Source organism: Gorilla gorilla, chromosome 12 (assembly GCF_029281585.2).
Source record: "Gorilla gorilla gorilla isolate KB3781 chromosome 12, NHGRI_mGorGor1-v2.1_pri, whole genome shotgun sequence".
Classification (NCBI taxonomy): domain Eukaryota; kingdom Metazoa; phylum Chordata; class Mammalia; order Primates; family Hominidae; genus Gorilla; species Gorilla gorilla.
This window is the reverse complement of record NC_073236.2, coordinates 112,513,397-112,540,881: the sequence shown is the minus strand read 5'-3', so window position 1 is coordinate 112,540,881 and position 27,485 is coordinate 112,513,397. Positions and strand designations below refer to the sequence as shown.

Genomic DNA, 27,485 nt, shown 5'->3' with positions numbered 1-27,485 from the left:
GCATGCCCAGGCGATTGCGTCCCAGAACCGACGTCCCACTGCCTTCCCACATCGGATCGCAGGGCTCCCAAAATGGCGAGTGAGGCTGCGGGGACTCGCTGAGCACCGGAGGGGGAGCGTGCAGAGCCGCTGCGGCCCTCACAGTCCGGAGCCCGGCCGTGCCGTGCCGTGCCGTGCCGTAGGGAACATGCACTTTTCCATTCCCGAAACCGAGTCCCGCAGCGGGGACAGCGGCGGCTCCGCCTACGTGGTGAGGAGCGGCCGGAGCCGGGCCGGGCAGGGGCGGGGATAACGGGCCCGAGCCGTCTCGGAGCGGCCTCTGAGGCCTGACCGCCACCCTTCGGGCCTGGTCCTGGGCCGCCGACTCCCGACGGCCTCTCTGGGAGCTTATCTCATGTGTGTGATTCGTGCAGTGGTCGCCCGAGCTCCTGTAGGCCCTTAGGCCGGGTCGCTTCCCCGAGCTAGGCCGCAGCTTCCCTGGTGGGCGTCACTGGCCTCTTGGGCAGTGAGACTGCAACACAAGCGTCCGAATTTCCCCCGGACTGGCTCTTCAGCTTTGGGACTTGGCCCTGGCGAAAACAAGCGAACTAACCCTCGGGAGATTAGCGCGTTACTCCGGCGAGTTGCCAGGCAACTTCCGGCCAGGGTTCTCAGGGGGGTTGCGCAGACCGCAACCCTAAAATGCTTGACTACTTTTGTGTCCTCAGGCCTATAACATTCACGTGAATGGAGTCCTGCACTGTCGGGTGCGCTACAGCCAGCTCCTGGGGCTGCATGAGCAGGTGGGACTAGCACCCCTGCCTTGAGACAGCTTCAAGCCCTTCCCTACACGTGGACATCAGTGTCTCCCTTTACCCGCTCTTCTTGTTCCCGTAGGCTGTAGTTCCCCTTTAATCACTGCCACAGGGTAGGGCCCTGGTTTATCTTGTTTGACATTTCCGGGAACTCCCTAAGAAGCTTAATGTCCGCGCAACAACTGCTCCTTCCTGTTCTTATATTCTGGTTTTCTGTCCAGTCTTACTGCTCTAGTATCCTTTACTCCTGCATGGACAAACCAACCCCTCCCCCCACTACCTCCACCCAGGCTGTCAAAGCACATTCCTTCTGTCATCTGAGCGGCAACTTGAAATTCTTTTCCCTGCTTATACAAACGATTCACCGATTTCCTTTTGTGTTCTTAGGCTCATTTCAGTGTGTTTAGCTGTGCCAATTATCGTTATGTATCTGTGATGCAGTGTTTCTCCTCTTTCCTTACCAGATCATAAACTCTATTTAACTCAGTAGAGCTCCACTGATAATTAGTTGTGCAACCCTGAACAAGTTACCTGATATCTTTTTTTTGGGACGGAGTTTCTCTCTTGTTGCCCAGGCTGGAGTGCAGTGGCACGATCTCGGCTCACTGCAACCTCTGCCTCCTGGGTTCAAGCGATTCTCCTTCCTCAGCCTCCTGAGTAGCTGGGATTACAGGCGGCTACCTCCACACCCGGCTAATTTTTGTATTTTTAGTAGAGAGGGGTTTCACTATGTTGGCCAGGCTGGTCTCAAACTCCTGACCTCAGGTGATCCACCCACCTTGGCCTCCCAAAATGCTGAGATTACAGGCATGAGCCACGGTACCTGGCCGTTACCTGATTTCTTTGGGCCTCAGTTTCTACAACTGAAAGATGGATTCTTTGATCTGCAAAGTCCCTTTAAGTCCTAAGATATTTTGTGAACAGACTTAGCTATTAACTGTGCACTTTATAAAGCCCTTTCCTTCCTTTGAGGATTCAGTGAACAGTCTTGCTAGGTGGTCAAGGGGCTCCCTATAGGTCCTGGCCCAGTACAAATCCTCCCCGTACTGTGGAGGGGCTGACTTGTACACAGTAAAATAGAGAACAACTTATATCTAGGACAGCTCCCTTGAGGTGCTACCGCTGTCAAAGGAATTGTTTCTCAGATGACCAGGGTAGACAGGGGAACAGGGACTGAGGGAAGGGAGGAGCACCCAAGAGAACATTATGAGCATATGTAGATTGCCTCATCTCATTTTCTGTGTTTATGTGAAGGGTTGTATCTCTTTTCTCTAAATAGCTTCGGAAGGAGTATGGGGCCAATGTGCTTCCTGCATTCCCCCCAAAGAAGCTTTTCTCTCTGACTCCTGCTGAGGTAGAACAGAGGAGAGAGCAGTTAGAGAAGTACATGCAAGCTGGTGAGTGGTTGCAGGAAACTAGGTTGACTGTATTGAGGACTATGGGGAGAGACTTAAAAACAGCTGGTTCTGTGGAAGGGCCTGATTTAATTTCTAGATCTAGGAAGGCTCTTGTTTGATCTGTTATGCAGTTAGCAAAGTAAATAGTCTACGAGGATGTGTAACTCTGTGTACTAGCAAAACAATTTGGGCACTAACATCTATGAGAAATACTAGTATAACACTAGTCTTAATATCAGTGGAGAGAACTTAATTTGTATCTGATGTGCTTTAGATTAACATCATTGTTATTTCCCTAGTTCTATAGACTGGACTCACCTAGATGGCAGCCAAGGGTGGGGCAGGTGAAGAATTTATGCAAACAGTGAGTGAGGTGAGGCCAGCTGGGGGATGTGGCAGGCCACCATCAGCCCAGGAAATGGGGTCGGGGGAACCTACTGAGAGGAGGACTGGGGAGCCAAGAGTGAGTGCTAAGTTCCTGTAATAATGTTCTCTTGTCCTCGTAGTTCGGCAAGACCCATTGCTTGGGAGCAGCGAGACCTTCAACAGTTTCCTGCGTCGGGCACAACAGGTAGGGCTTTGGGTGGAACCAAGATTTAAGGAAAGGACCTTGCTGGAAGGTCATGTCTTTTATTTTTTTGAGACAGAGTCTTGCTCTTTTGCACAGGCTGGAGTGCAGTGGTGCGATCTCAGCTCGCTGCAACCTCCGCCTCCCGGATTCAAGCGATTCTCCTGCCTCAGCCTCCCAAGTAGCTAGAATTACAGGCGCCTGCCACCATGTCCGGCTAATTTTTGTATTTTTAGTGGAGACGGGGTTTTGCCGTGTTGGCCTGGCTGGTCTCGAACTCCTGACCTCAGGTGATCCACCCGCCTTGGCCTCGCAAAGTGCTGGGATTACGGGTGTGAGCCACCACACCCAGCCAGGCCATGTCATCTTAATAACAGAGGAGTCATCTTTTTTAATGGAATGGAACTTCTATTCCTATGAAATCAAAGAAATTACAGCCTATATTTAAGCAGCTGAGAATAAAGACACACAAGGGACCTAGAAATAGAGTTGGGCATAGGTCAAGGCAGGGGACAAGGCAGTGCCTCCCATCCCCATGTGTGCTCACAACAGGAGACACAGCAGGTCCCCACAGAGGAAGTGTCCTTGGAAGTGCTGCTCAGCAACGGGCAGAAAGTTCTGATCAACGTGCTAACTTCAGATCAGACTGAGGATGTCCTGGAGGTGAGGCGCTTGTTCAGCACTGCCCCTTCTTCCCCTGCATCCCGGGGTCCTGGGCTTGGAGAATGATTGGAACCAGCCAGTATGATGAGCTGTACTTCTATCCCTATCCCCAGGCTGTAGCTGCAAAGCTGGATCTTCCAGATGACTTGATTGGATACTTTAGTCTATTCTTAGTTCGAGAAAAAGAGGATGGAGCCTTTTCTTGTGAGTTTCTCTGGACTCGACTGCTTCCTTGTACTTCAGTAGAGTTTGCAGTCCCTCTAACTCCCCACCCCCACCCCCAGAATGAACATTGCCTCAGGGCACTTCTTTCTTGATTTCCCTTCCTTTAAATCTCACTATATTTTCCTTTTTTTTTTTTTTAACCCATAGTTGTACGGAAGTTGCAAGAGTTTGAGCTGCCTTATGTGTCTGTCACCAGCCTTCGGAGTCAAGAGTATAAGATTGTGCTAAGGAAGAGGTCAGGGCTGGGCCTGGAAGGGGAGGGGTGGGAGGTGCTGTGCTGGATTGGATTATTGGGCCACATATTGAGACAGAATAATCTGGACAAGGGGGTGTAGTGCTGGGTGTTTCTGCCAGGCCTCTCAAGCTTCCTCCCACTATACCATTAGCCCCTGATAGTTCCAGATTGCTCCTGTTTTGCCCATTTTCCATTCTACCTCTTGCCTTAACCCAGCTTAGCCCCATTACCCCTTTCCACCCCTTGGCCTCACAGTTATTGGGACTCTGCCTATGATGACGATGTCATGGAGAACCGGGTTGGCCTGAACCTGCTTTATGCTCAGGTGAGCTTGGAGCTGCCTCAGAACCCTTCCCCTGAAGAAAATAACTGGTGACTTACTCTCCCAAGAAAACTGCTGTCGTGTCTTTGTTCCCAATTTGTGGGGAAGTTCCTAGAATACTATCAGTGCTGCTGGCACAATATCTACTCTCCCTACTTTTATTAAGCTGACAAGATCAAGGACTTACTGCAAAAAGGTCGCTCAAGTGTGGGGCTAGGGGTCAGGCTGGACAGAGGTAATGGTAGACGCTTTCCTTGGATTGCTGACTGGGACCTCCTACTGCCTGCCCGTTGTCTCTACTATAGACGGTATCAGATATTGAGCGTGGGTGGATCTTGGTCACCAAGGAACAGCACCGGCAACTCAAATCTCTGCAAGAGAAAGTCTCCAAGAAGGAGGTGAGCCCTGCCTCCTCTCTGTCTTCCTCCAAGGGCTTGCTTTTTCTTGTTTTTTTTTTTTTTTTAAGACACGGAGTCTCGCTCTGTCGCCCAGGTTGGAGTGCAGTGGTGCGATTTTGGCTCACTGCAAGCTCTGCCTCCCAGGTTCATGCCATTCTCCCGCCTCAGCCTCCCGAGTAGCTGGGACTACAGGCACCCGCCACGACGCCCGGCTAATTTTTTGTATTTTTGGGAGAGACAGGGTTTCACCGTGTTAGCCAGGATGGTCTTGAGCTCCTGACCTTGTGATCTGCCTGCCTCTGCCTCCTAAAGTGCTGGGATTATAGGCATGAGCCACCGCGCCCGACCGGGGTTGCTTTTTCTGAGCTGCCCCATTCTCCCTCCTAATCTACCCCCATGTGATGACCATTTTTCAGTTCCTGAGACTGGCCCAGACGCTGCGGCACTATGGCTACCTGCGCTTTGATGCCTGTGTGGCTGACTTCCCAGAAAAGGACTGTCCTGTGGTGGTGAGCGCGGGCAACAGTGAGCTCAGCCTGCAGCTCCGCCTGCCTGGCCAGCAACTCCGAGAAGGCTCCTTCCGGGTCACCCGCATGCGATGCTGGCGGGTCACCTCCTCTGTGAGTCGGGTTAGGAGGGGAAGGCCTGGGTTGGGGGCCCAGCAAGCCTTGAGCTTAGGTATGGGCTGCAGTGGGTCAGGGAGCCAGACAGGTTGGTCAGAGTGAACTCAACCGAATTCCCCTTCCTCTCCCAGGTACCATTGCCCAGTGGAAGCACGAGCAGCCCAGGCCGGGGCCGGGGTGAGGTGCGCCTGGAACTGGCTTTTGAATACCTCATGAGCAAGGACCGGCTACAGTGGGTCACCATCACTAGCCCCCAGGTGTGAACCTACCCTCAGCCCTCCTCTGGAGCACCTTAAAGTGTAGAGTTTCCAGTACTCAATATGGGAGGCATTAGTGGTGCTGGGCTCAGAGTGACCACTCTCGTCAAGCCGGACACTCTTCTTGCCCTCAGGCTATCATGATGAGCATCTGCTTGCAGTCCATGGTTGATGAACTGATGGTGAAGAAATCTGGCGGCAGTATCAGGAAGGTAGGCAGCAAGTGTGGACTGAGCAGTGAGCAGGTGTGCTCCCCTTGCCTTTTGTCCTAGATGTGAGGCTTGTCTTGAGAGAGAGGGGAAGTGATCCTGCCCTCACCGGCACCTTGTATCTGTCCCCAGATGCTGCGCCGGCGGGTGGGGGGCACTCTGAGACGCTCAGACAGCCAGCAAGCAGTGAAGTCCCCACCACTGCTTGTAAGTATTACCTCCTGGTCAGAACCCTGGCTCTCAGCCCTGCCTCACCTCTCTTAGTGAGTTTCTGACACCTCTGCCTCTTCTTCCCCAGGAGTCACCTGATAACACCCGGGAGTCTATGGTCAAACTCTCAGTGAGTTCCAGGGTTGGTGAGGTTGCTGTTTGTTGGGGGATCTTGCACGCCCAAGATCTCTGACCCCACCCTGCCTTTGTTACAGAGTAAGCTGAGTGCCGTGAGCTTGCGGGGAATTGGCAGTCCCAGCACAGATGCCAGTGCCAGTGATGTCCACGGCAATTTCGCCTTCGAGGGCATTGGAGATGAGGATCTGTAATCTCCACTGCTTGGATGTCTGCCCTCTACCCCAGAGGAATTTACAGAAACTTGCCCTGTGCCTGTGTCCCCCATGCTAGGGGCGGAGGGGTCTTTTCCTTCTTCCTTCCTACCTTCCCCTTTTCTCTTGGCCAGGGGCCTCATAACCTACCTTTCCTTGTCCCCTGGGCTGGCTGCACAGAGGATTGCCCCTTCTCTTTTCAGAGCTGGCCCTCGATGCCAAATTAGCATTTAGTATTTTGCACAAAGTCTAAGGGACCATGGCTGCCTGCCCTGGGGAGGAACCATAGCTCCCTCTGGGCCGCTTCTGGCTTCTTGGAGCCATGGGCCAAAGGCCAAGGGGATGGGCAGAGGTCTGTGTTTGGTCTGGCCCAGTTCCCCATCATTAAACTCAGCCTGACTGCTGCCTACCTCTGGTTCCCTCTCAACTGCCCCTGCTTCCCCCATCACAGCATGGACTACTATGCTAAGGGTAAGGCCAAATTGCCTGCCATTGCCAATTCAGCATAGACATGGCTTTGTTAGTGTTTCCTTTATTATAAAGCACTGAAATAAGTTAAATAAACAGGTGGGAGGCTGGGCAGTCCCCCAGCCGGTTTGTCCACAGCCCCTGGGGGCAGTGGAGGTGAATACAGGGCCCTTCTCACTGAGCTCGTGAAGTGTCTCGGTCAAGGCAAGGCCCCCTGGTCCATATGGGCCCCCCCGCCCATGGGGTTGGGCTGGTCCTTATAGTGCCTACGTTAGTCTATGTGGAGCCCCTGGCCAGCGGGGGAGAAAAAGGTGGCTTCTGGTCCGTCTGTATAAAACATGGGGAAGAAGGACCTAGTTCAGGATGAGTCTGTATGGACAGCCCGGCTGCCAGCAGTCCCCAGGGCTGGTGGGCCCCGAGAGCTCAAAACAGAGGGTGGGCTATGAGGTGGGGCCCAGCCCTCGGAGGCAGAGAGACCAGGCCCTCCTGCCCCACCGTGGCCATGCACCTTCTGGTGGCGCTTGTAGTTGTCCCAGTGGCCCGTGGTATAGGCGCAGGTGGCACAGCGGAAGGGCTTCTCGCCTGTGTGCCGCAGCATGTGACGTTTGAGGTTCATGCTCTGGTTGCAGCTGTAGTTGCAAAGGCTACACCGAAAAGGTTTGTCACCAGAGTGGATGCGACCATGACGCTTGAGGTTGGCCAGATTGCCACAGGCATAAGGGCAGAGGGGGCACTTGTAGGGCTTCTCTCCTGTATGGACGCGCTGGTGCCGTTTCAGGTTATCCAGATGAGCAGAGGCATAAGGACAGCGGGCGCAGCGGAAGGGCTTCTCACCACTGTGTGTCTTCATGTGCCGGGCCAGGTGGTTGGGATAGTGAGTGGCAAAGGGGCAGAGGCTACAGGCAAAGCCTTTGTCACTGGGGCCCTGGGGCCCCCCACTGGCACCCCCTCCAGCCTCTCCTCGCATGCAGCGCCCACACATGGCAGCTCCCAGCCGACTACCCTCACCCTCCTCCAGCTCTTGTCCACAGCCCCGGCAGGTCCAAGGGAATAGCAGCTCTGGCAGTGGTTCTGATCCAGTCCCGCAGAGGCCCTCCCCTTCACCCCGCAGCTGCCCACAGTCTGGCAGGAAACTGGCACCACCTGGTGGCACATGGAGGCTCAAATCTGGAAGGAGCAGAGCATCTGTGGGGACAAAGACCTGGGCTATGAATCCAATGCAAGCATTCCTAGGGCCAGCCACCCATGTCCCAAGATCTTTGGTCCCTGGTGTGTCTTACCTTCAGGTCGCCGGGGTACCGCCCCCTCCTGCTCTGTGGGACTGGGAGGCCGGGCTGGTCGTGGAGCACAGCAGCGGAAGCCACAGGTCGGGCAGGGAGGAGTGGGGGGCCCTGCGTGGGTACGCTGATGCCGCCTCAGGTTGCCCAGGCTGCTGCAGGCAAAGGGGCAGTGGGGACAGCGGTAGGGCTTCTCGCCAGTGTGGGTGCGGGTATGTCGTGTCAGGTTGACGAGCTGGGCTGAGGCGTAGGGGCAGCGGCCACAGCGGAACGGCTTCTCTCCGCTGTGTGTCTGCATGTGCCGCTTCAGGTGGCTCGAGTAGTGGGACACGAAGGTGCAGAGGCGGCATGAGTACAGTAGCCGTGGGGGCAGCAGGGGCCCCCCACCCGGCCCTCCTGCCCCACAACACGGCCCCTCACCTGTCGGCCCCCCACACAGCTGGCAGGCTGGGCCTGGCCTCTCACCCCTGGCCTCCCCTGGACCCCTGGCTGGCTCCTCAACTTCACTCTCCGCACTTAGTGCCCGGCCGCCCCCAGACTCATCGTCGCTCAGCCCATAGGGAATCCCAGGCCTGGCCCCCAGAGAGTCTCCTGGTGAAATAGACATAAGAAGAGACATCAGCATAGGGTAGGATCAGGCTCCAAACTCTCCCCTTTTCACTTATGGTCTCCCCACTTGCTTGGTTGGCTCCACCCTTAGCTTTGATGATCCCTTTAGTTCCCTCCTAGGAATCAAGGTCTCCCCTGCAGTAATTCCAGAAAATTCAACATGAATTGTCTACCTCTTACACTGGACTAATCTAGTGATGGTAGAATTGACCTGTATCTAGTTTCACTCAATGGTCAAGGATCAAGGGCTCACAGTGGATCACAGACTGAAATGAATCCATAATGAAATTAATTCTTGAGACAAGAAAGTAAAAATACGAAAGGGAGAGAGCCCCCAAGACCTTTTTCTAAGCTCTATTGCTAAGGCCCCTTTTAGTAAGGAGCTGCTATAAAATAAAACCTATCTCTGAGGCAAAATTTGGAGGGAAGTGGAGACAATGAAAGTAATGCATGTAATACCACTTGCCTGCCTAAAGAACAGATTGATATTTACATGGATCCCCTCAATGACTTTCAAAAAACATCTTGCATAAGTGGATGGGTAGTGCAGCAAATTAGGGAAGGGTGATGCTAAGATCACAGGGAAGAGGGACATGGAAGGATAAAGACAGAAACTAAAACCTCTCAATACAAAAGGAGCTTAACGCTGCAGGTGAAAGGGAGTTAGATTAGACCTAAATACTGGGTTGAATGATTTACAGAGAGTTTGCTTCCCTGAACCTCTCTTGAAAGTAAATACACATAAGGAATGGGCTAGGGAGAGGGACAGGGCATTTACTTTTAATCAGTTGCTCCATGTGATTCACCCACCCTCCTATTCCTATCACCTTTGACCAGGCCTCAGAACTTCACCTCAACAAAGTGATGGAAGTGATTGGACCATTAAACAAATGAAGTCATCTAGCTCAAATGTAAACTAAACCAGCCCTCGGTTGTGGCAGGAAATGGTGTTCTGTTCACCTAACCTGCCTCCTGAAGGAATGGGGTCTCCAGCGGCCGCTAATCCTTAACCAAGACCCGAAAACCCACCTTCCGAGTCTCTCTCGAAGCCCATGAGCTGGTCACTGTTGCCGTCGCCTTCCTCCTCTTCCTCTTCCTCCTCAAACTCCAGATCCTGGCCTAGTAGCAAATCACTCTCCAATACCAGGGCCCCCGGTCCTTCGTCGAGGGAGTCTTCAGTATCCACTGAAGAGGGGAGGGGGCTTGTGGATTCTCCCTCAGGAACCAGCCCTCGTGGACCACACTTCCCGTACTCGCTGACCCACTCTGATTCCCTTAGTGCCTCGGTGGGAAGCTAGGAGTCTGGATCGCCCACTTCATCCCTCAGGAGTCCCCCTCCACCCTGACCTGAGCCCACTCCACTGACCCCACCCCCGCTCCTCTCCCCTCAAGGCCCCTGACCCCTGACCTTTGACCCCCTCGCATTTCACGGGCTGCGGGTGGCTTTGCTTCCTTCGGGGCATCGTGACCGGCTCCAGCCCGACGCGCCTCCGGCCTGCGGCCGCCCGACCCCGCCCCTCCTATCTCGGCCCGCCCGTCTGCCCTTCCTCTCAGGGCCGGCGGGCCGCCCCCATGCAGCGGCGCGGGCCCTGGGCAGCCCCCGGCCCTGGCCCCGGCGCCCAGCTCAGGCCGCTCCCGCCGCCGCCGCCGCTTCCATTCATGGAGCCCCCTACCCCCCTACGGAGACCAGCTGGTACCTCCGTACTCGCTTCCGCTTCCGCCGCCGCAGAGACGCACGGGACGCGTAGTCCGTGGGAAGCGGCCGCGGCGGGAGCCTCAATGGCGTGACCGGGAAGTGATTGTGACGAGGCGGGGAGCAAGCCAATCAGCGGCCGGGGGGAGCCGGCCAGGGAGCAGCGCAGGAGGCGTCCTGCCCGACTCCAGGCTTCAGGCCAGCCAGACCGGTCCCGACCTGTCCCTGGGGGAACTAGATCATTTCTGGCTGCAGGAGGGGGCGAGGGGCAGCCGCGACGCCCGCCGGGCCGGCCTGCCAGCAGCTCGCTCTGGGCTCCCCTATACACGCGCAGGACACACACGAGCACACGCACACACGAGCACACGCACACACTCACATGGGGGCTCGCCAGACGCTACAGATGGGGCCAAGTCGGGGGCCACGGCAGCAGAAAAAAAAGGACACGATGCGTACGATTAGGTTTTGGCCTTTAGTCTGAAAAAGTGTTGATTGAAAGTGTACAACAGAGAGCGGGTGCAAGCGGCCGAGGGCCATGGAGCCGCCAATAAAAAAGAATGTTCTTAAATAAAGTGTTCACAGAGTAAAAACCAGAACCGCCAGTCCTTCCCTCCAACACAACAGAGCACAGGCACAGAACCGGTGATGAGCCCGAGGAGCAGAGGCGGCTGGGGAGGACAGCAGAGGCTCCCGGCTGCAGTGTGGAGGGAGAGCCCTCTTTGGAATGGGCGGAGTGAAGCCACCCAGCTCCCCCTGCACACCTCATACCCACTGCTAAGGCTAAAGGAAAAAGACAAAACTCAGTCTCAGGTCCGGAGGGCTCAGAAAACAGTCTAGGTGGGCAGGGGTCTGGATGACTGCTAGTCCCGCTTCGCCTTCTTCTTCTTGTCGCTGTTGCCATTTTCTTCAGCCCCCTCAGTAGAGAGCACCTCCTCTAGTTTTCGCTTTCCACTCTCTGGCTGGAGCTCTGCTGTGTTTCGGGGCTTGAAGCAAATGATGATGCAGGTCATGTTGTCACACCCTGTACCATCCCCAGAAGTGTCTGGTGCCAGGCACTGATCCAGCAGCTAAGAAAGGGATGGGGGTAGCTCAGCCACAGGGTTTGAACACCTTGCCGGGAATCTACAGTCCCACAAGAGGGCTGGCTTGCTGAGTCAGGGTGGTAGGAGAGGAATGGGCAAGAGGTATCACAAAACGGCCCACCTGCTAGTCCATAAGGCATAAGGCTAAGTCAGGGAAATGACAGAAGGTGGAACTTTGGAGTCGGGGTTTAGCGTCTGTCAGCAATTAATGATAATGCTCCCAGATTGCCGACTTAGCTCAGATGAAAAGAGTGAATGAACCCTGGCTGTGCAGACCAGACACCCTCTCTTCTCCACCCTGGTACTCACCTCTTCCACAATGGATGACAATAACCGAAGCTCCCCATTTTCATCACGCTGGCTGATCTTTGATTGAATGAAATCTACAACTTCCTGGCTGCTCATCACATTCCTGGGGTCGAGAACAACAGTCAGAATCTTCGTCTCACTAAGGCAGAGTAGAGGAGTATGGACAGAGGTGGTGACCCAGGCCAGTGTAAATAACTACAGAAATTCTCAGCTCTGCCTTAATCTGGGTGCTCTTCATCCACCAAGAGGTCTAGGTCTACCTAGGCTCTAATCCTAGAGGTGCCCTGAGCCCTATAAGAGAAGACATGCTGCAGAAAGGGGAATTTAGGGCATTCTGCCAGTGCTCACCAGATGCCATCACAGGCAATGACCATGAATTCATGGTCGTCAGTGAGAGTCAGCACCTTGATGTCAGGAAGGGCTGAAATCATCTGTTCCTCAGGTGGCAGGTTCTTGTTTCTCTTATAGAAGTGGTCCCCTGGAGTAAAGGAATGGTTGATGAGCAGTTTGGATACTTCCCACAGACTTGTGTTTGTGGCAGGTCAAACCTTGCCATTCATTTCCCTTCTTTACAAAGTTCCATAATCTAGTGGAATGGGGAACTGAGTCCTAAGTCCTAGTTTTTCTAGTTTCAACCCTGCCACCAGACTGCTGAACCTTAAGAAAGTCACTCACTGGTCTTTTTATTTTAAATCTTTTTTTTTTTTTTTTTTTTTTTTGAGACAGAGTTTCGCTCTTGTAGCCCAGGCTGGAGTGTAATGGCACGACCTCGGCTCACTACAACCTCCGCCTCCCGGATTCAAGCGGTTCTCCTGCCTCAGCCTCCTGAGTAGCTGGGATTACAGGCTTGCGCGACCATGCCCAGCTAATTTTTGTATTTTTTTTTTTTTTAGTAGAGATGGGGTTTCACCATGTTGGCCAGGCTGGCTTCGAACTCCTGACCTCAAGCGATCCACCCGCCTCAGCCTCCCAAAGTGCTGGGATTACAGGCGTGAGCCACCACGCCCGGCACTCACAGGTCTTTTTCATCATTCAAATGTTACATAAGATGGGTATAATGATACCTATGTATAATGATACCTGTACCCATCTTAGTTATTTCACAGGAATGTAAGAACAGAGGTAGTAGATATTAAAGTGCTTTGAAAGGCACAAGCACTAGAAGATTAAAGTTTGCTACTAGGTAGTCTGGGACAGAGAGAAAGACCCTAGAAGTCTTTCCCAGTTTCTTGGCCCTTACCAATGGCTCTGGAGAGGTTGAGGCCCCCGTTGACTCGCCCATCCATGGTGACCTTGCCACCAGCATTCTTGATGCGTGCTAGTTCTACTTCATCCTCTGGTTTGTGATCATAGGACATGTCTAAAGCTTTGCCAGCCTCAGATACCACACAGCGAGAGTCTCCTGCGTTGGCTACAATCAACTGCTTCCCTCGTATCAGGGCCACCACCGCTGTTGTACCACTGTCAGAGCCAGGCTTAAGAGGAAGAAAAGGAGCATCATGGGGGCTTCTGAACATGCGTTCCTCACTGATGTGCTCCTGATCGTTCATCTATGCTTGCTTTCACTGGGACCCCCAAAAGAGCTTTAACAAACAGGAGAAGCACACATTTCATCTTTCTAGAGACAGCAGCACACTCCCTCTCCCTTGTTTTTAGATAATTCGACCCCAAAGGCTTACCATCTCATTCCCTTTGCGGAATAAATCCCCATGACTATTACTTCCATCCTAAAGTATCAGGGGGATCCCCTGTCTCAAAATCAAAATTAGGGGACTTCACACCTGCCTTGTGGCTTTTCAAGACTCATTGCTCCCCTTCCCCACACACCTCCTCTTTGCCTTCCATCCCTGGCACCATCATCTCTTCTTCTTCTTCTTCATCGTCCTCTTCAGCCTCCTCGGTGTCATCCTCATCTTCCTCATTCTCTGCCTCCTCACTGCTGTAGCCATCTTCTTCCTCGCTGCATTCCTGCCAGGGGGAGGATCCCAGACTGCTGAGACTGGGATGATCCCCTCCCTCCCCACAGCTCATACTCAGAATCAAGAGGTCCTGACTGAACACAGGTCCTCAAAACACTGAAAGATACAAGTATACGGTCATGAAAATTGGGGGGATGGAAAGGGCTAGCATGAGTACAACTGACATCCTGAACTGGGCTTAGCAGTCACTAGCAAAAAGCCCAGGACAAGGCAAGGGCTGCCAGCCAAAAGTATCTTTCAGGCACTGTGGCCAGAAAATAAATTTTCCAGAGAAGAAAACAGTCAACTAGCCAAGGTAACAACTATCTCCTTGTTCTCTCTCTAGGAGACAGACTCTGAAAAGCCAGAACTAGATCTGCTTGTTATAGTATCAACAAAGGAAGAGGTAAGAAGGCAAATGGTACCTGTGATGATGGAGCTCAATGAATTCAAGACTAAAGCTTAGAATACAGTGGGTCTTGGGGGATGATGTCAAAATAGGAGAAGGAAAGAGAGTTGAAAACTACAGACGGCAACCAAACAGGACCTCTCCGCAACTTCAGCATCTGCCTGCCCTCACAGGCCCTTACCTCACTGTCTTCCTCTTCTTCCTCCGCCTCATCTGACTCATCCTCACTGTCCTCAAAGAACTTGGACTTAGCAACTCGAGGCAGCTTGTCAGAGGCTGAAGAGCAGGAAGGCCCAGCCTCACCAGTGGGAATGCCAGGCTCACCAACTTGGCCTGCCTCAGTCCCACGTTCCGAGTTGGAGGAAAAGCCTGTGTAGGCCTTGGCTGTGGGGCCATTTTCTTGTGAAGGAGTTTCCCTAGTTGAGTCCTCAGGTCCTGCCTCCCCATTGAGGCCCTGGGACCCTGGTTCCTCGCCTGTCCCACCTCCAGATTTGCTGTGGGGAGGGCCCTTGTGACAGTTCTGCCCGTAGCGTGTCAGCAGCTCTTCAATAGTCATGGTAGCCTCTTCATGCAGCAGTGCAGCCTCCTCATTGTCCACTGCAGGGAAGAGGCTAAATCAGAGCCCCCATGCCAGACTCCTCATGGGATCCGTCCCTCTCACTACCTCAACAGCCCTTGCAGCCTCTAACTTCCCCACAACCTCCCCTCCCAAGGTTCCTCTCGCTCAAGTCTCAGAAGAACATGCCCTAGCTCCTCCTCCTCCACAGACTTCTTTTGGTTTTTGTGGTTCATCCCCTTCTTAATCAAAACAACACTAGTTACTATACTTCCCCTCTGACGTCTCATTTGTTATTGTTAAGTTGTAAAAACCCTATTCTGGCTGAGGATCTAGGAAGCCCACAATGCTATTGTGAATTAGGATTTAGGCTTAATGTCTGGCTATTGGGGCTAATAACTGCTCCAGTCTTGAGGGGGAAAAAAAGCACATAAATACCAGCAGGAACCAGGAAGACCCCATCACAATGACAAAAGATAATGTATATACAATGCTTACAGCTCAGATGCCGCTCAACGAAGATAATTCTCTCCCTCCTTTTCATAACCACATACAATGCAGGAGAACATCATAGGTTTCTTTAACATAAGGACTCCCCAGGTCCCTAGAAAGCCATCCTATCTTAGAATTGATAAGTAATATTAAAGAATATTTCTTAAAATGCTGATTTCCCCTCAAACAAGGGATGCCACACTCACCATCATCTTCATCAGCTACTTTTTCTTTTTCATCTTCATCCTCAGTGGGTCGCCCTGCAATCTGTGCCAGCTCTTTAATGACTTCTTCAGTGGTCAATTTGGCATCAATAGCCAAGAAGGCATCTTCTAAAGCCTGAATATAAGCAAAATAGTCTAAGACTAGTACAAAATGAACTCCCTATACACAATTCTGAGCACAAGGATGGAATACAAATTAAGAGTGTGAGCCACCACAGTAAGAGACACTCACAGATAAAAACAGTTCAGAGGCCTAGGAATAATAAGGCAAGTCTAAAAGGCGGCCAATAAGCTCGTTTTAGGAACAGAATTCAAGAGTAAATAAGCAGCAGCAGCTAGAGGACAAAAAGAAAGGAAAAGCCCAAGGACTAGAGAACAAAGGAAAAGGCTACACAAGTGAGGAATGGGCGGTGTAAGCAGACAGACCTTCTGTAGCTTGCCTTCCTTGTAGGCCTTCTGATCTTTGATGATATCAGGAAGATATTTGGCACAGTACAAGGCAACTTCCTCCCCTAGAAGGAAAGGAAGGAAGGTCACCTGGAGTACTGCTCCCCACACATACAAAGTGATACAATATTTATATGCCATACTGGAGTGAACCCCAAGGGTTGAGGGGATAAATATATTAGCACCCCTGAACCCTATTTGAAGGACACTGTTTGGGGAAGTTCTGATCCAAAAAAATGGATTTCACCATCAATTCTCTCGGGTATAAATATCTCGTCTTTTCTCACCTGTATACTTAGTTCTCCAGGGAAAAAAAGATAAAGAATCAGCTCAACTGGGTACACTTTTTTTTTTTTTTAAGACAAGAGTCTTGCTCTGTTGCCCAGGCTGGAGTGCAGTGGCATGGTCTTGGCTCACTGCAACCTCCACCTCCCAGGTTCAAGCGATTCTCCTGCCTCAGCCTTCCGAGCAGCTGGGACCACAGACGCCTGCCACTACGCCCAGCTAATTTTTGTATTTTTAGTAGAGATGGGGTTTCACCATATTGGTCAGGCTGGTCTCGAACTCCTGACCTCGTGATCCACTGTGCCGGGATTACAGGTGTGACCTACCGCGTGCCCGGCCTAAAAACTTTTAAAAATAAAAATAAAAAAAGATAGAGGCTCTTTGGATTAAAACAAGTCCTGGTGAGATTATAAACCAATACAGTACCTACTGGGAAAAAAGAATGACAGAATACAGAAAAACAGCACCAGGCAGGAAATGATAATGAGGGCCAGACCCTGGAAAGTAAATGAACAAGGGACCTGTTCTTGCCCTGGAACGTCTGGAATTGGGGTCCTAGAATGTCACCAATATGATCTGTTAAAGTTACCTCCATGTCCATCGTAGACAGAAAACATGGCTGTCTCACTGTCCAGCTCAGGAATACAGTTGTGAGCATCCTAGGAAAAGAAGAGCATAATCGGCATGTCTCAAGGTCAAAGAATATTCCTCAGGTCATAGGGATCAATGTCACCCCTTACTAACCTTTCCCTGGCTGGCCTATATGGCCTAGAAACAAGAAAGGAAGAAGGAATGATAAAATAAATACAGAGGAAGAAAAGAGGAGGGAGGCAAAGGAGGAAAGGGGAAGGAGAAAAGGAAGAAAGAATCAGGTTACTACCTCTATAATAACCTCAACCTAGGAGATATCTCAGTCCAGATGGCAGAATATTTGGCTGCTGGAAATAAACCTGACCCTTTTGGATCTGTGGAAGCTACGGGAAAACCAGAATAAAGGATTTTTTCTTCTTTTTTTTTTTTTTGAGACAGAGTCTCGCCCTGTCACCCAAGCTGGAGTGCAGTGGCGTGATCTTGGCTCACTGCAACCTCCGCCTCCTGGGTTCAAGCGATTCTCCTGCCTCCGCCTGCTGAATAGCTGAGATTACAGGCATGTGCCACCATGCCTGGCTAACTTTTGTATTTTTAGTAGAGATGGGGTTTCACCATGTTGGTCAGGCTGGTCTCGAACTCCTGACCTTGTGATCTGCCTGCCTTGGCCTCCCAAAGTGTTGGCCAGGCTGTACACAGCTTTATTTATTTATTTATTATTATTTTTTGAAACAGAGTCTCGCTCTGTCGCCCAGCCTGGAGGGCAGTGGTGCGATCTCTGCTCACTGCAAGCTTCGCCTCCCAGGTTCACGCCATTCTCCTGCCTCAGCCTCCCAAGTAGCTGGGACTACAGGCACCCACCACCACACCCGGCTAATTTTTTGTATTTTTAGTAGAGATGGGGTTTCACCTTGTTAGCCAGGATGGTCTCGATCTCCTGATCCACCCGCCTCAGTCTCCCAAAGTGCTGGGATTACATAAGTGAGCCACCGCGCCCGGCCTACAGCATTATTTATAATAAAAAACAGTTGAGGCCAGGCGTGGTGGCTCACGCCTGTAATCCCAGCACTTTGGGAGGCTGAGGCTGGCAGATCACGAAGTCAAGAGATCAATACCATCCTGGCCAACATGGTGAAACCCCGTCTCTACTAAAAATACAAAAATTAGCCAGGCATGGTGGTGTGCGCCTGTAGTCCCAGCTACTCGGAAGGGTGAGGCAGGAGAATCACTTGAACCCGGGAGGTGGAAGTTGCAGTGAGCCAAGATCACACCACTGCGCTCCAGCCTGGGCGACAGAGTCAGACTCCGTCTCTAAATAAATAAATAAATAAAATAAAAAACAGTTGTAACCATCTAAATTTCCAGGAATAGATTACAAATGGTACGTAACTCCAGTGGAATACATGTAGCTGTTAAAAGCAAATATATGTTAATTTGGAAATGAGTTCACAATATCTTAAGTGGTTAAAAGCAAAAAGTTAAAAAAGTATCTACATGTGAGGACGGCCGCAGTGGCTCACTCCTGTAATCCCAGCACTTTGGGAGGCCCAGGCAGGCGGATCATGAGGTCAGGAGATTGAGACCATCCTGGCTAATATGGTGAAACCCCGTCTCTACTAAAAATACAAAAAATTAGCTGGAGGTGGTGGTGGGCGCCTGTAGTCCCAGCTACTTGGGAGGCTGAGGCAGGAGAATGGCGTGAACCCAGGAGGCAGAGCCTGCAGTGAGCCGAGATTGCGCCACTGCACTCCAGCCTGGGCGACAGAGCAAGACTCCATCTCAAAAAAAAAAAAAGTATCTACATGTATATGTGAGTCTGGAAGATCACATAGCAAACAACCACAGAGGGTGAGATTTGGGTAATAATTTCTACTTTTCGACATTCATTTTTAAATTTTTGTACAATAAACCACATTGTTCCATTCTGAATAAGGACAACAAACACACCTAAGAACTGGCCTCAAGTTGCCATTCTACCATATACTGCATGATCTCTGGTCAGCTACCTTATGGTGTGCCTCAATTTTATCCTCTGTGATGTGGAATTACAATATCCACCACATCCACATCATCACAGAACTGTTGATAATGATGCAAAACACATAAAAGCCCTTTGTAAACTGGAATTTGCTACATAAATATATATATATATACACACACACATACACATATATGTATATTCTGCTCTGAAATTTAGCACCCATTTCACATTTTTCTTTTTTGTTCTTTTTCTGAAAGAGGACCACCCACAATAAAGATTCATCTCACACCTTGAGGTCTCAGTCCCGAGAACTATCGCACAATTACCCTCTCCTTCACTTCTTGGTGAGGCTTGGGATCTATATTATGATTTGGAACTGCTTCACCTTCCCTAAACACTTTAATTTGCCCCCTTTACATGTCTGCTCATAACCTTTACCCACACCTTTGCTTCTCTCTATCCCTTACTGAGACAGAGCCAAGTATTTCAACATGGTCTCTTAGCAATCTAGAAAAACTCACCCAACCTTGTATAACCCCGCCGATTTATGCCTGAATCAGAACTACTAAGTTTGCTAGTCATAAAATGTTATGAGATTGGCTGGGTGCGATGGCTCACACCTGTAATCCCAGCGCTCTGGGAAGGTAGGCAGGACTGATTGAGATCAGGAGTTGGAGACCAGCCTAGGCAATATAGCAAGACCCCGCCCCTACAAAAAAATTTTAAAGTTAGCCAGGCATAGCAGCATGCACCTGCAGTCAGTCCTAACTACTCGGAACGCTGAGGCAAGAGGACCACCTGAGCCCAGGAGGTGGAGGCTGCAGAAAGCTATGATGCACCACTGCACTCCAGCCTGGGTGACAGAGGGAGACCCCATCTCTAAAAGAAAACAAAGTTATAGGATCACATTGACTGTGGTAATTACTTCATTTCAGCATCTTGTTTTCTTTTTTTTTTTTTGAGATGGAGTCTCCCAGGCTGGAGTGCAGTGGTGCGATCTAGGCTCACCATATCCTCCACTTCCCAGGTTCAAGCAATTCTCCTGCCTCAGTCTCCCGAGTGGCTGAAATTACAGTGGGCACCTGCCACCACGCCCAGCCAATTTTTGTATTTTCAGTAGAGACGGGGTTTCACCATGTTGCCCAGGCTCTTCTCAAACTCCTGAGCTCAATCTGCCCACCTCGGCCTCCCAAAACGCTGGGATTACAGGCGTGAGCCATTGCACCTGGCCAAACACAGAAATTATCCTCTCTTCCTAGATTAACATTTTTTCTTAAACTCCTGATCTCAAATCCTTCTCCTTCAAGATCTTACTTCACAGAGAATGTAATAACCTTAACAGCAATCCAAATAGCCGTTTTGGCAATGGCTCATGCATGTAATCTCAACATTTTGGGAGGTCAAGGCAGGAGGACTGCTTGAGGTCAGGAGTTCAAGAGCAGCCTGGGCAACATAGTGAGACCTCATCTCAACAACAACAACAACATCCCCAAACAGCCATTCTGCAGACTTCATTTCCCCTAGCCATTATGTCAGATTAAACAGTACAAACCATGTCAGTTTTCTTTTTTTTATTTTTCAATGTTTATTTTAGAATCACAGAGTACATGTGTAAGTTTGTTAGAAAGGTATACTGTGTGATGCTGAGGTTTGGGGTATGACTGAACCCGTTTCCCAGGTGGTGGGTATAGTATCAAATAGGTAGTTTTTCAGCTGTTCCTCTGCCACACAACCCCCACCCCCACCCTGCCGCGCCACCACCTCTAGTAGACCCCAGTGTCTATTGTTGCCATCTTTACATCCATGTGTACTTGATGTTCAGCTCCCACTCTCACTGCGTGAGAACACGCAGTATTTGGTTTTCTGTTTCTGTGTTAGTTCGCTTAGGATAATGCCCTCCAGCTACATTCATGTTGTTGCAAAGACATTATTTCATTATTTTTAATGGGTGCATAGTATTCCATGATGGCTATGTACCATATTTTCTTTTCTTTTCCAGTCCACCACTGATGGGCACGAGTTGATTCAATGTTTTTGCTATTGTGAATGGTGCCACAATGAACATACAGGTACATATGTTCTTTTGGCAGAATGATTTTCCTTTGGCCGTATATCCAGCCATCAGATTGCTGGGTCTAATGGTAGTTCCACTCTTAGTTCTCTGAGAAATCTCCAAACTGACTGTGCCTAGACTAAATTAATTTACACCTTCACCAACAGTGTACAAGTGTCTGCTTTCCTCTGCAGCCTCACCAACGTTTCTCATTTTTTGACATTTTAACAAAAGCTGTTCTGACTGGTGTGAGATGGTATCTCTTTGTGGTTCTAATTTGCATTTGTCTGATGATTAGAAATGGGCATTTTTTCATGTTTGTGGGACACATGTACGTCTTTTGAGAAGTATCTGTTCATGTCCTTTGCCCACTTTTTAAGGGGGTTATTTGCTTTTTGCTTGTTAGGTTCCTTATAGATTTTGGATATTAGACCTTTGTTGGATGTATACTTTGTGAATATTTTCTCCCATTCTATAGGTTGTTCACCCCCTTGATAGTTTCTCTTGCTGCATGTCACTTTTCTTGAAAGATCTCTTGGATTCTGTGTAGTTCTATACCTCTGACTGCCTGTTTCTACAGGATGTTCTTTTTTTCTTTTTTCTTTTTTTTTTGAGACAGAGTCTAGCTCTGTTGCCAGGCTGGAGTGCAGTGGCGCGATCTCGGCTCATCGCAACCTCTGCCTCTCGGGTTCAAGCAAGTCTCCTGCCTCAGCCTCCTGAGTAGCTGGGATAACAGGCACGCGCCACCACGCCCAGCTAATTTTTGTATTTTTAGTAGAGACGGGGTTTCACCATGTTCGCCAGGATGGTCTCGATCTCCTGGACCTCGTGATCTGCCCACCTCGGCCTCCCAAAGTGCTGGGATTACGGGTGTGAGCCACTGCACCCGGCCAGGATGTTCTTTCTCTCTATACCTCAAACTTAACACATGTAATCAGGAAATCAGCAGTCTGCAAAAAAAAAAAAAAATCAAGAGCTTCCCCTACAGGTCTTATTTCTGTAAATGGAATCTTAACTCTCCCAGACAACACTTAATACCAGAGTCACGCTTAACTTCCTGGCTGTCTTCCACCATCCATCACTGAGTCCTGCTGCATTTTCCTTCATCATGTTGTTGTTCCTGGATTACTTTGTTTTGTTGGTTTTTTTTTGCTTTTTTTTTCTTGAGAGAGAGAATGTCTCCCTGTCACCCAGGCTGGAGTACAGTGGCGTGATCTCAGCTTACTACAACCTCCGCAGCCCAGGTTCAAGTGATTCTCATGCCTCAGCCTCCCAAATAGCTGGGATTACAGGTGTGTGCCACCATGCCTGGCTAGTTTTTATATTTTTAGTAGACACGGGGTTTCACCATGTTGCCCAGGCTGGTCTCAAACTCCCGACCTCAGGTGATCCTCCCGCCTCAGCCTCCCAAAGTGCTGAGATTTAGGCATGAGCCACTACACCAGCCCACAGTACATTTTTTTTTTTTTGGGGGGGGAAGGGTACCAAATTTCTCTATTTGAAGGAATGGTACAAATCAAAGAACTTAAGTGGGTGTCTTGGAACAACTTATAGAAAAGGTAAAGGAAACCCCAACATACATGCACTGCCTTGGTGACAAGGTAAGTCACCCTATGGCTATGGGGAAATTAGCCTGAGGCTTAGCTTTCATTATCACTGTCTCCCAGGGTGTGCTTGTCAAAGAGGTATTCTGCCAAGCCAGATTCGGGTGCTCCCATCTCGTGCAAGTTGGTCACGTGGTCACCCAATTCTTTGATGGCTTTCACCTGTTCATTCAAGTAATGTGTCTCAATGAAGTCACACAAATGGGGGTCATTTTTGTCAGTGGCCAGTTTGTGCAGTTCCAGTAGTGACTAATTCACATTTTTTTCCAAATGTAATGCAAAATGCACAATTTTTTCCAAATGTAATCCATCGCATTCAGCCCGCTCTCCCATCGCATTCTCCCCGCACAGTCTGGTTTCTTGATATCCTGAAGGAAGATTCGGCCACCTCCTTGGTTCTGCAGCTTCATCAATTTCTCAGCATGTTCCCTCTCCGCATGAGATTGGTAAAGAAAGTATTTGGCAAAGTTCTTCAAAGCCACATCATCACTGTCAAAGTAGTAAGACACGCACAGGTAAACGGAGGAGGCGTAGAGCTCCAGGTTGATCTGGCGGTTGATGGCAGCCTCTTGAGTCTTGGTGGTAGTTCTGGCGCACCTGCGAGGTAGACGCAGTCGTCATGGCGGCGACTAAGGAGAGGCGGCGGCAGCGGTAGCGGTGGCTACGCGGCACTGGAGCTGCGGCGGGGGCCTTGGGGCCGTCCGCGGGCATGGTGAAGAGGTGATGGAGGGCTGGCTATGGGCGGCCGGCCGGGGTGCAGGACAAGCGCTGGGTTCCGTCCAAGCACTGTTGAAGCAGGAAACCCCGACCACTCTCGGCGAAGAACGTCTCAACTTTTAATTATATTTTTTCTGAGACAGAGTCTCACTCCGTCGCCAGGCTGGAGTGCAGTGGCGCAATCTTGGCTCCCCGCAACCTCCATCTCCCATGTTCAAGCGATTCTCCTGCCTCAGCCTCCGGAGTAGCTGGGAGTACTGGTGCGTGCCACCACACCCAGCTAATTTTTTATTTTTATTTATTTATTTCTTTAGAGACAGAGTCTCACTCTGTCGTCCAGGCTGGAGTGAAGCGGCGCAATCTCGGCTCACTGCAAGCTCCGCCTTCCGGGTTCACGCCATTCTCCTGCCTCAAAACTCCTGAGTGCCTGCCAAGACGCCCGGCTGATTTTTGTATTTTTAGTAGAGACGGGGTTTCACCGTGTTAGCCAGGATGGTCTCAATCTCCTGACCTCGTGATCCACCTGCCTCGGCCTCCCAAAGTGCTGGGATTACAGGCATGAGCCACCGCGCCCGGCCTAATTTTTTATTTTTAGCAGAGATGGGGTTTCACCATATTGGTCAGGCTGGTCTCGAACTCCTGACCTCAGGTGATCCGCCTGCCTCGGCCTCCCAAAGTGCTGGGATTATAGGTGTGAGCCACCACACCCACCAACAGTAAACTTTAGTAATAAAAATTAGTAAACTTTTCCTTTCTGGAGTAGTAATTTTTAAAAAATAATCACTATTTCATCTTACCACATGCTTTCATCTTCAGGAAACACACTATAATGGCTTTAAACTGTTTCTTAGTTCATAAGTGATAGCTCAGAAGCATCTGAATTATTTTCCCTGAATTTCACTACCTGGCCTAGTGCCTACATAGGCTAAATCATTTCTGATCATTCACATGCTCAAGATCTTCTTGTGGCTGGGCACGGTGACTCCCCCCTGTAATCCCACCACTTTGGGAGGCCGAGGCAGGCGGATCTCTAGGTCAAGAGATTGAGACCATCCTGGCCAACATGGTGAAACCCCATCTCTACTAAAAATACAAAAAAATTAGCCAGGCGTGGTGGCACGCGCCTGTAGTCCCAGCTACTTGGGAGGCTAAGGCAGAAGAATCACTTGAACCCGGGAGGCGGACCGGGAGGCGGAGGTTGCAGTGAGCCGAGATCGTGCCACTGCACTCCCGCCTGGTGACAGAGTGAGACTCTGTCTTAAAAAAAAAAAAAAAAAAAAAAAAAAAAAAAAAAAAAAAGATATTCTTGCAACTGGAATGATATTTCATTTTCCAGGAGTTTGACACAATTTAGGAGGTTTTTCCTGCACACAATGGCCACCCATTTCCAATTAAACATTCATAAAAACACCACAACCACCCACCTCACTACCTCATACCCATTAGAATAGGAACTATTAAAAATAATAATAATAAAAATAAAACCAGGCACAGTGGCTCACGCCTGTAATCCCAACACTTTGGGAGGCCAAGGCGGGTGGATCACTTGGGGTCAGGAGTTTGAGATCAGCCTGACCAACATGGTGAAACCCCGTTTCTATTAAAAATACAAAAAATTAGCTGGGCGTGGTGGCGCATGCCTGTAATCCCAGCTACTTGGGAGGCTGAGACAGGAGAATCACTTGAACCTGGGAGGCAGAGGTTACAATGAGCCAAGACCGTGCCATTGCACTCCTGCCTGGGTGACAGAGTGAGACTCTGTCTCAAAAAAAAAAAGAAAGAAAGAAAGAAAAACTTAATTCTAGCACCTTGGGAGGCTGAGGGGGGCAGATCACTTGAGGTCAGGAGTTCGGGACCAGCCTGGCCAACATGGCAAAACCCCATGTCTACTAAAAATACAAAAATTAACTGGGTGTGGTGGCACACCTGTAATCCCAGCTTCTCAGGAGGCTGGGGCATAAGAATCACTTGAACCTGGGAGGTGGAGGTTGCAGTGAGCTGAGATCATGCCGCTGCACTCCAGCCTGGGCAATAGAGTGAGACTCTGTCTCAAACACACAAAACAAAACAAACAAACAAAACTGGTTGGGCATGTTGGCTCATGTCTCTAATCTCATTATTTTGGGAGGCTGAGGTGGGAGGATCACTTGTGCTCAGGAGTTCAAGACCAGCCTGGGTAACACAGTGAGACTCTGTCTCTACGAAAAAATTTTTAAAATTAGCCACGAGTGGTGGTGCACACCTGCAGTCCCACCTATGTGGAGGCTGAGGTGGCAGGACTGCTTGAGCCCAGAGGTTGAGGCTGCAGTGAGCTATGACATTGCACCACTGCACTCCAGCATGAGCAAGAATAAGACCGTCTCAAAAAAAAAAAAAAAAGGAAAAGGAAAAAAGAAACCATTAAAAAAAAAAACAGATAATAACAACTGCTAGCAAGGATGTGGAGAAACTGAAATTCTTGTGTACTGTTGGTGGAAATGTAAATGATAGAGGTGTTGTGAAAAACAACGTGGAGGCTGGGCACAGTGGCTCACGCCTGTAATCCCAGCACTTTGGGAGGCCAAGGCAGGCAGATAATTTGAGGTCAGGAGTTCGAGACCAGCCTGGCCAACATGGTGAAACCCCGTCTCTACCTAAAAATACAAAAATTAGCCGGGTGTTGTGGCGAGCACCTGTAATCCCAGCTACTTGGGAGGCCGAGGCAGGAGAATCACTTGAACCTGGGAGGTGGAGGTTGCAGTGAGCCGAGATGGCGCCACTGCACTCCAGCCTGGGCGACAGAGCAGGACTCCGTCTCAAAAAAAATTTTTTTTAATTAGGCAGTCACTAAAAGACAAATACCATATGATTCCACTTACACTATGAAGTATCTAAACTAATCAAATTCATAGAGACTGAAAATAGAATGCTGTTTGCCATGAGCTGGGGGAAAGAGAATGGGGACTTATTTAATGGGTGTAGAGTTTCATTTCTGTAGGATGAAGAGTTCTGGAAACTGGGTACACAACAATGTGAATGTATTAAATACTACTCAACTATACATTAAAAAAATTTTTAAGGCCGGGCGTGGTGGCTCATACCTGTAATCCCAGCACTTTGGGAGGCCGAGGCGGGCGGATCACTTGAGGTGAGGAGTTAGAGACCAGCCTGGTCAACATGGAGAAACCCCGTCTCTACTAAAAATACAAAAATTAACTGGGCATGGTGGCGCATGCCTGTAATCCCAGCTACTCAGGAGGCTGAGGCAGGAGAATCTCTTGAGCCCAGGTGGCAGAGGTTGCAGTGAGCCAAGACTGCAACCATTGCACTCCAGCATAGGTGACAGAGCAAGACTCTGCCTCCAACAAAAAAAAAAGAAAAGAAAAGAAATGACTAAGATGGTAATTTTTATGTTATGAAAACTTTTTTTGTTTCCCTTGAAACAGAGTTTTGCTCTTGTTGCCCAGGCTGGAGTACAATGGCACGATCTAGGCTCACTGCAACCTCTGCCCCCCTGGTTCAAGTGATTCTCCCTCCTCAGCCTTCCAAGTAGCTGAGATTACAGGCATGCACCACCATGCCCAGCTAATTTTGTATTTTTAGTAGAGATGGGGTTTCTCCACGTTGGTCAGGCTGGTCTCGAACTCCCGACCTCAGGTGATTCACCCGTCTTGGCCTCCCGAAGTGCTGGGATTACAGGCGTGAGCCACCACGCCCAGCCACAATGAAAATTTTTAAAGAAAAAAAAGCCAAAAACTTTCCACAAAGAAAAGCCCAGGCTCAGATGCCTTTATTTGTGAATTCTACCAAACATTTACAGAAAAATTAATACCAATGATTCACAAACTCTCCCATCACATAGAAAAGAAGGCAACACTTCCCAATTCATTCTATGAGGCCAGCATTACCCTGATTCTAAAACCAGACAAAGACATCACAAGAAACTACAGACCAATATCTCTTATGAATATAGACACAAAAATCCTCAACAAAATAGTAGCAAACTAAATCCAGCACCATATAAAAGGATAATACACATTGATCAAATAAGACTTATACACCAAAAAAATGCAAGGTTGTTTTAACATTCAAAAAAATCACTTAATGCAATAAAGCATATCGGTAGACTAAAGAACAAAACCCTATGATCATCTCGATAGGTATTATAAAGGCACTTGACAATCCAATGCTCATTAATGATAAAAAGACTCAATGCCAGTCTGGGCAACATAGTAAGACCCTGTCTCTATAAAAAATTTTTAAAAATTAGCCCAGTATGGTGGTGCATGCACGTAATCCCAGCTACTAAGAAGGCTGAGGCAGGCGGATCTCTTGAACCTAGGAGTTCAAGGCTGCAGTGAGCTATGATTGAGCCACTGTGCTACAGCCTGAGGGACAGAGCAAGACTGTCTCTAAAAAAGTAATATAAAATAGACTCAACAACCTAGGAATAAAAGGGAACTTCCTAAACCTGATAGAGTACATCTATGAAAAACTCAGTCAGCCGGGCGCGGTGGCTCATGC

At 49.7% G+C, this 27,485-nt stretch overlaps 3 protein-coding genes and 1 pseudogene across 4 annotated transcripts in view; 1 reads left to right on the top strand and 3 right to left on the bottom strand.

The window, feature by feature from the left end:
- The first annotated feature begins 53 nt into the window (after window positions 1–53).
- SNX17 (sorting nexin 17) lies at window positions 54–6,639 on the top strand. Its single transcript, XM_004029007.5, has 15 exons — window positions 54–250; window positions 708–782; window positions 2,074–2,191; window positions 2,698–2,762; window positions 3,312–3,422; window positions 3,536–3,626; window positions 3,795–3,882; window positions 4,138–4,207; window positions 4,510–4,602; window positions 5,019–5,222; window positions 5,357–5,482; window positions 5,617–5,694; window positions 5,824–5,898; window positions 5,990–6,031; window positions 6,117–6,639. The coding sequence occupies exons 1-15, from the start codon at window positions 188–190 to the stop codon at window positions 6,228–6,230; spliced, it is 1,413 nt and encodes a 470-aa protein (XP_004029056.1). The 5' UTR covers window positions 54–187; the 3' UTR covers window positions 6,231–6,639.
- A 107-nt stretch (window positions 6,640–6,746) lies between these two features.
- ZNF513 (zinc finger protein 513) lies at window positions 6,747–10,464 on the bottom strand. Of its 2 annotated transcripts, none has more exons than XM_019021260.4 (4): window positions 10,282–10,464; window positions 9,614–9,769; window positions 7,979–8,566; window positions 6,747–7,883 (listed from the first exon to the last, which is right to left on the bottom strand). In XM_019021260.4, exons 2-4 carry the CDS (start codon window positions 9,636–9,638, stop codon window positions 7,057–7,059), a joined length of 1,440 nt encoding a protein of 479 aa, XP_018876805.3. In that variant the 5' UTR covers window positions 9,639–9,769; window positions 10,282–10,464; the 3' UTR covers window positions 6,747–7,056. The 2 variants fall into 2 exon arrangements, with proteins under 2 accessions (XP_018876805.3, XP_004029066.3); XM_004029017.5 differs by lacking the exon at window positions 10,282–10,464 and adding an exon at window positions 9,993–10,268.
- A 266-nt stretch (window positions 10,465–10,730) lies between these two features.
- PPM1G (protein phosphatase, Mg2+/Mn2+ dependent 1G) overlaps window positions 10,731–27,485 on the bottom strand; it is a 28,513-nt gene continuing 11,758 nt past the window's right edge. Inside the window, exons 2-10 of the mRNA XM_004029005.5 lie at window positions 16,629–16,698; window positions 15,734–15,819; window positions 15,290–15,422; window positions 14,217–14,632; window positions 13,496–13,636; window positions 12,909–13,143; window positions 12,017–12,146; window positions 11,669–11,771; window positions 10,731–11,344 (exon numbers count right to left, since the gene is read on the bottom strand). Of these exons, the coding sequence (XP_004029054.1) occupies window positions 11,138–11,344; window positions 11,669–11,771; window positions 12,017–12,146; window positions 12,909–13,143; window positions 13,496–13,636; window positions 14,217–14,632; window positions 15,290–15,422; window positions 15,734–15,819; window positions 16,629–16,698 (1,521 nt within the window). The 3' untranslated portion in view covers window positions 10,731–11,137. The remainder of the gene's footprint in view (window positions 11,345–11,668; window positions 11,772–12,016; window positions 12,147–12,908; window positions 13,144–13,495; window positions 13,637–14,216; window positions 14,633–15,289; window positions 15,423–15,733; window positions 15,820–16,628; window positions 16,699–27,485) is intronic.
- LOC101148965 (ferritin heavy chain-like) lies at window positions 22,051–23,637 on the bottom strand (annotated as a pseudogene).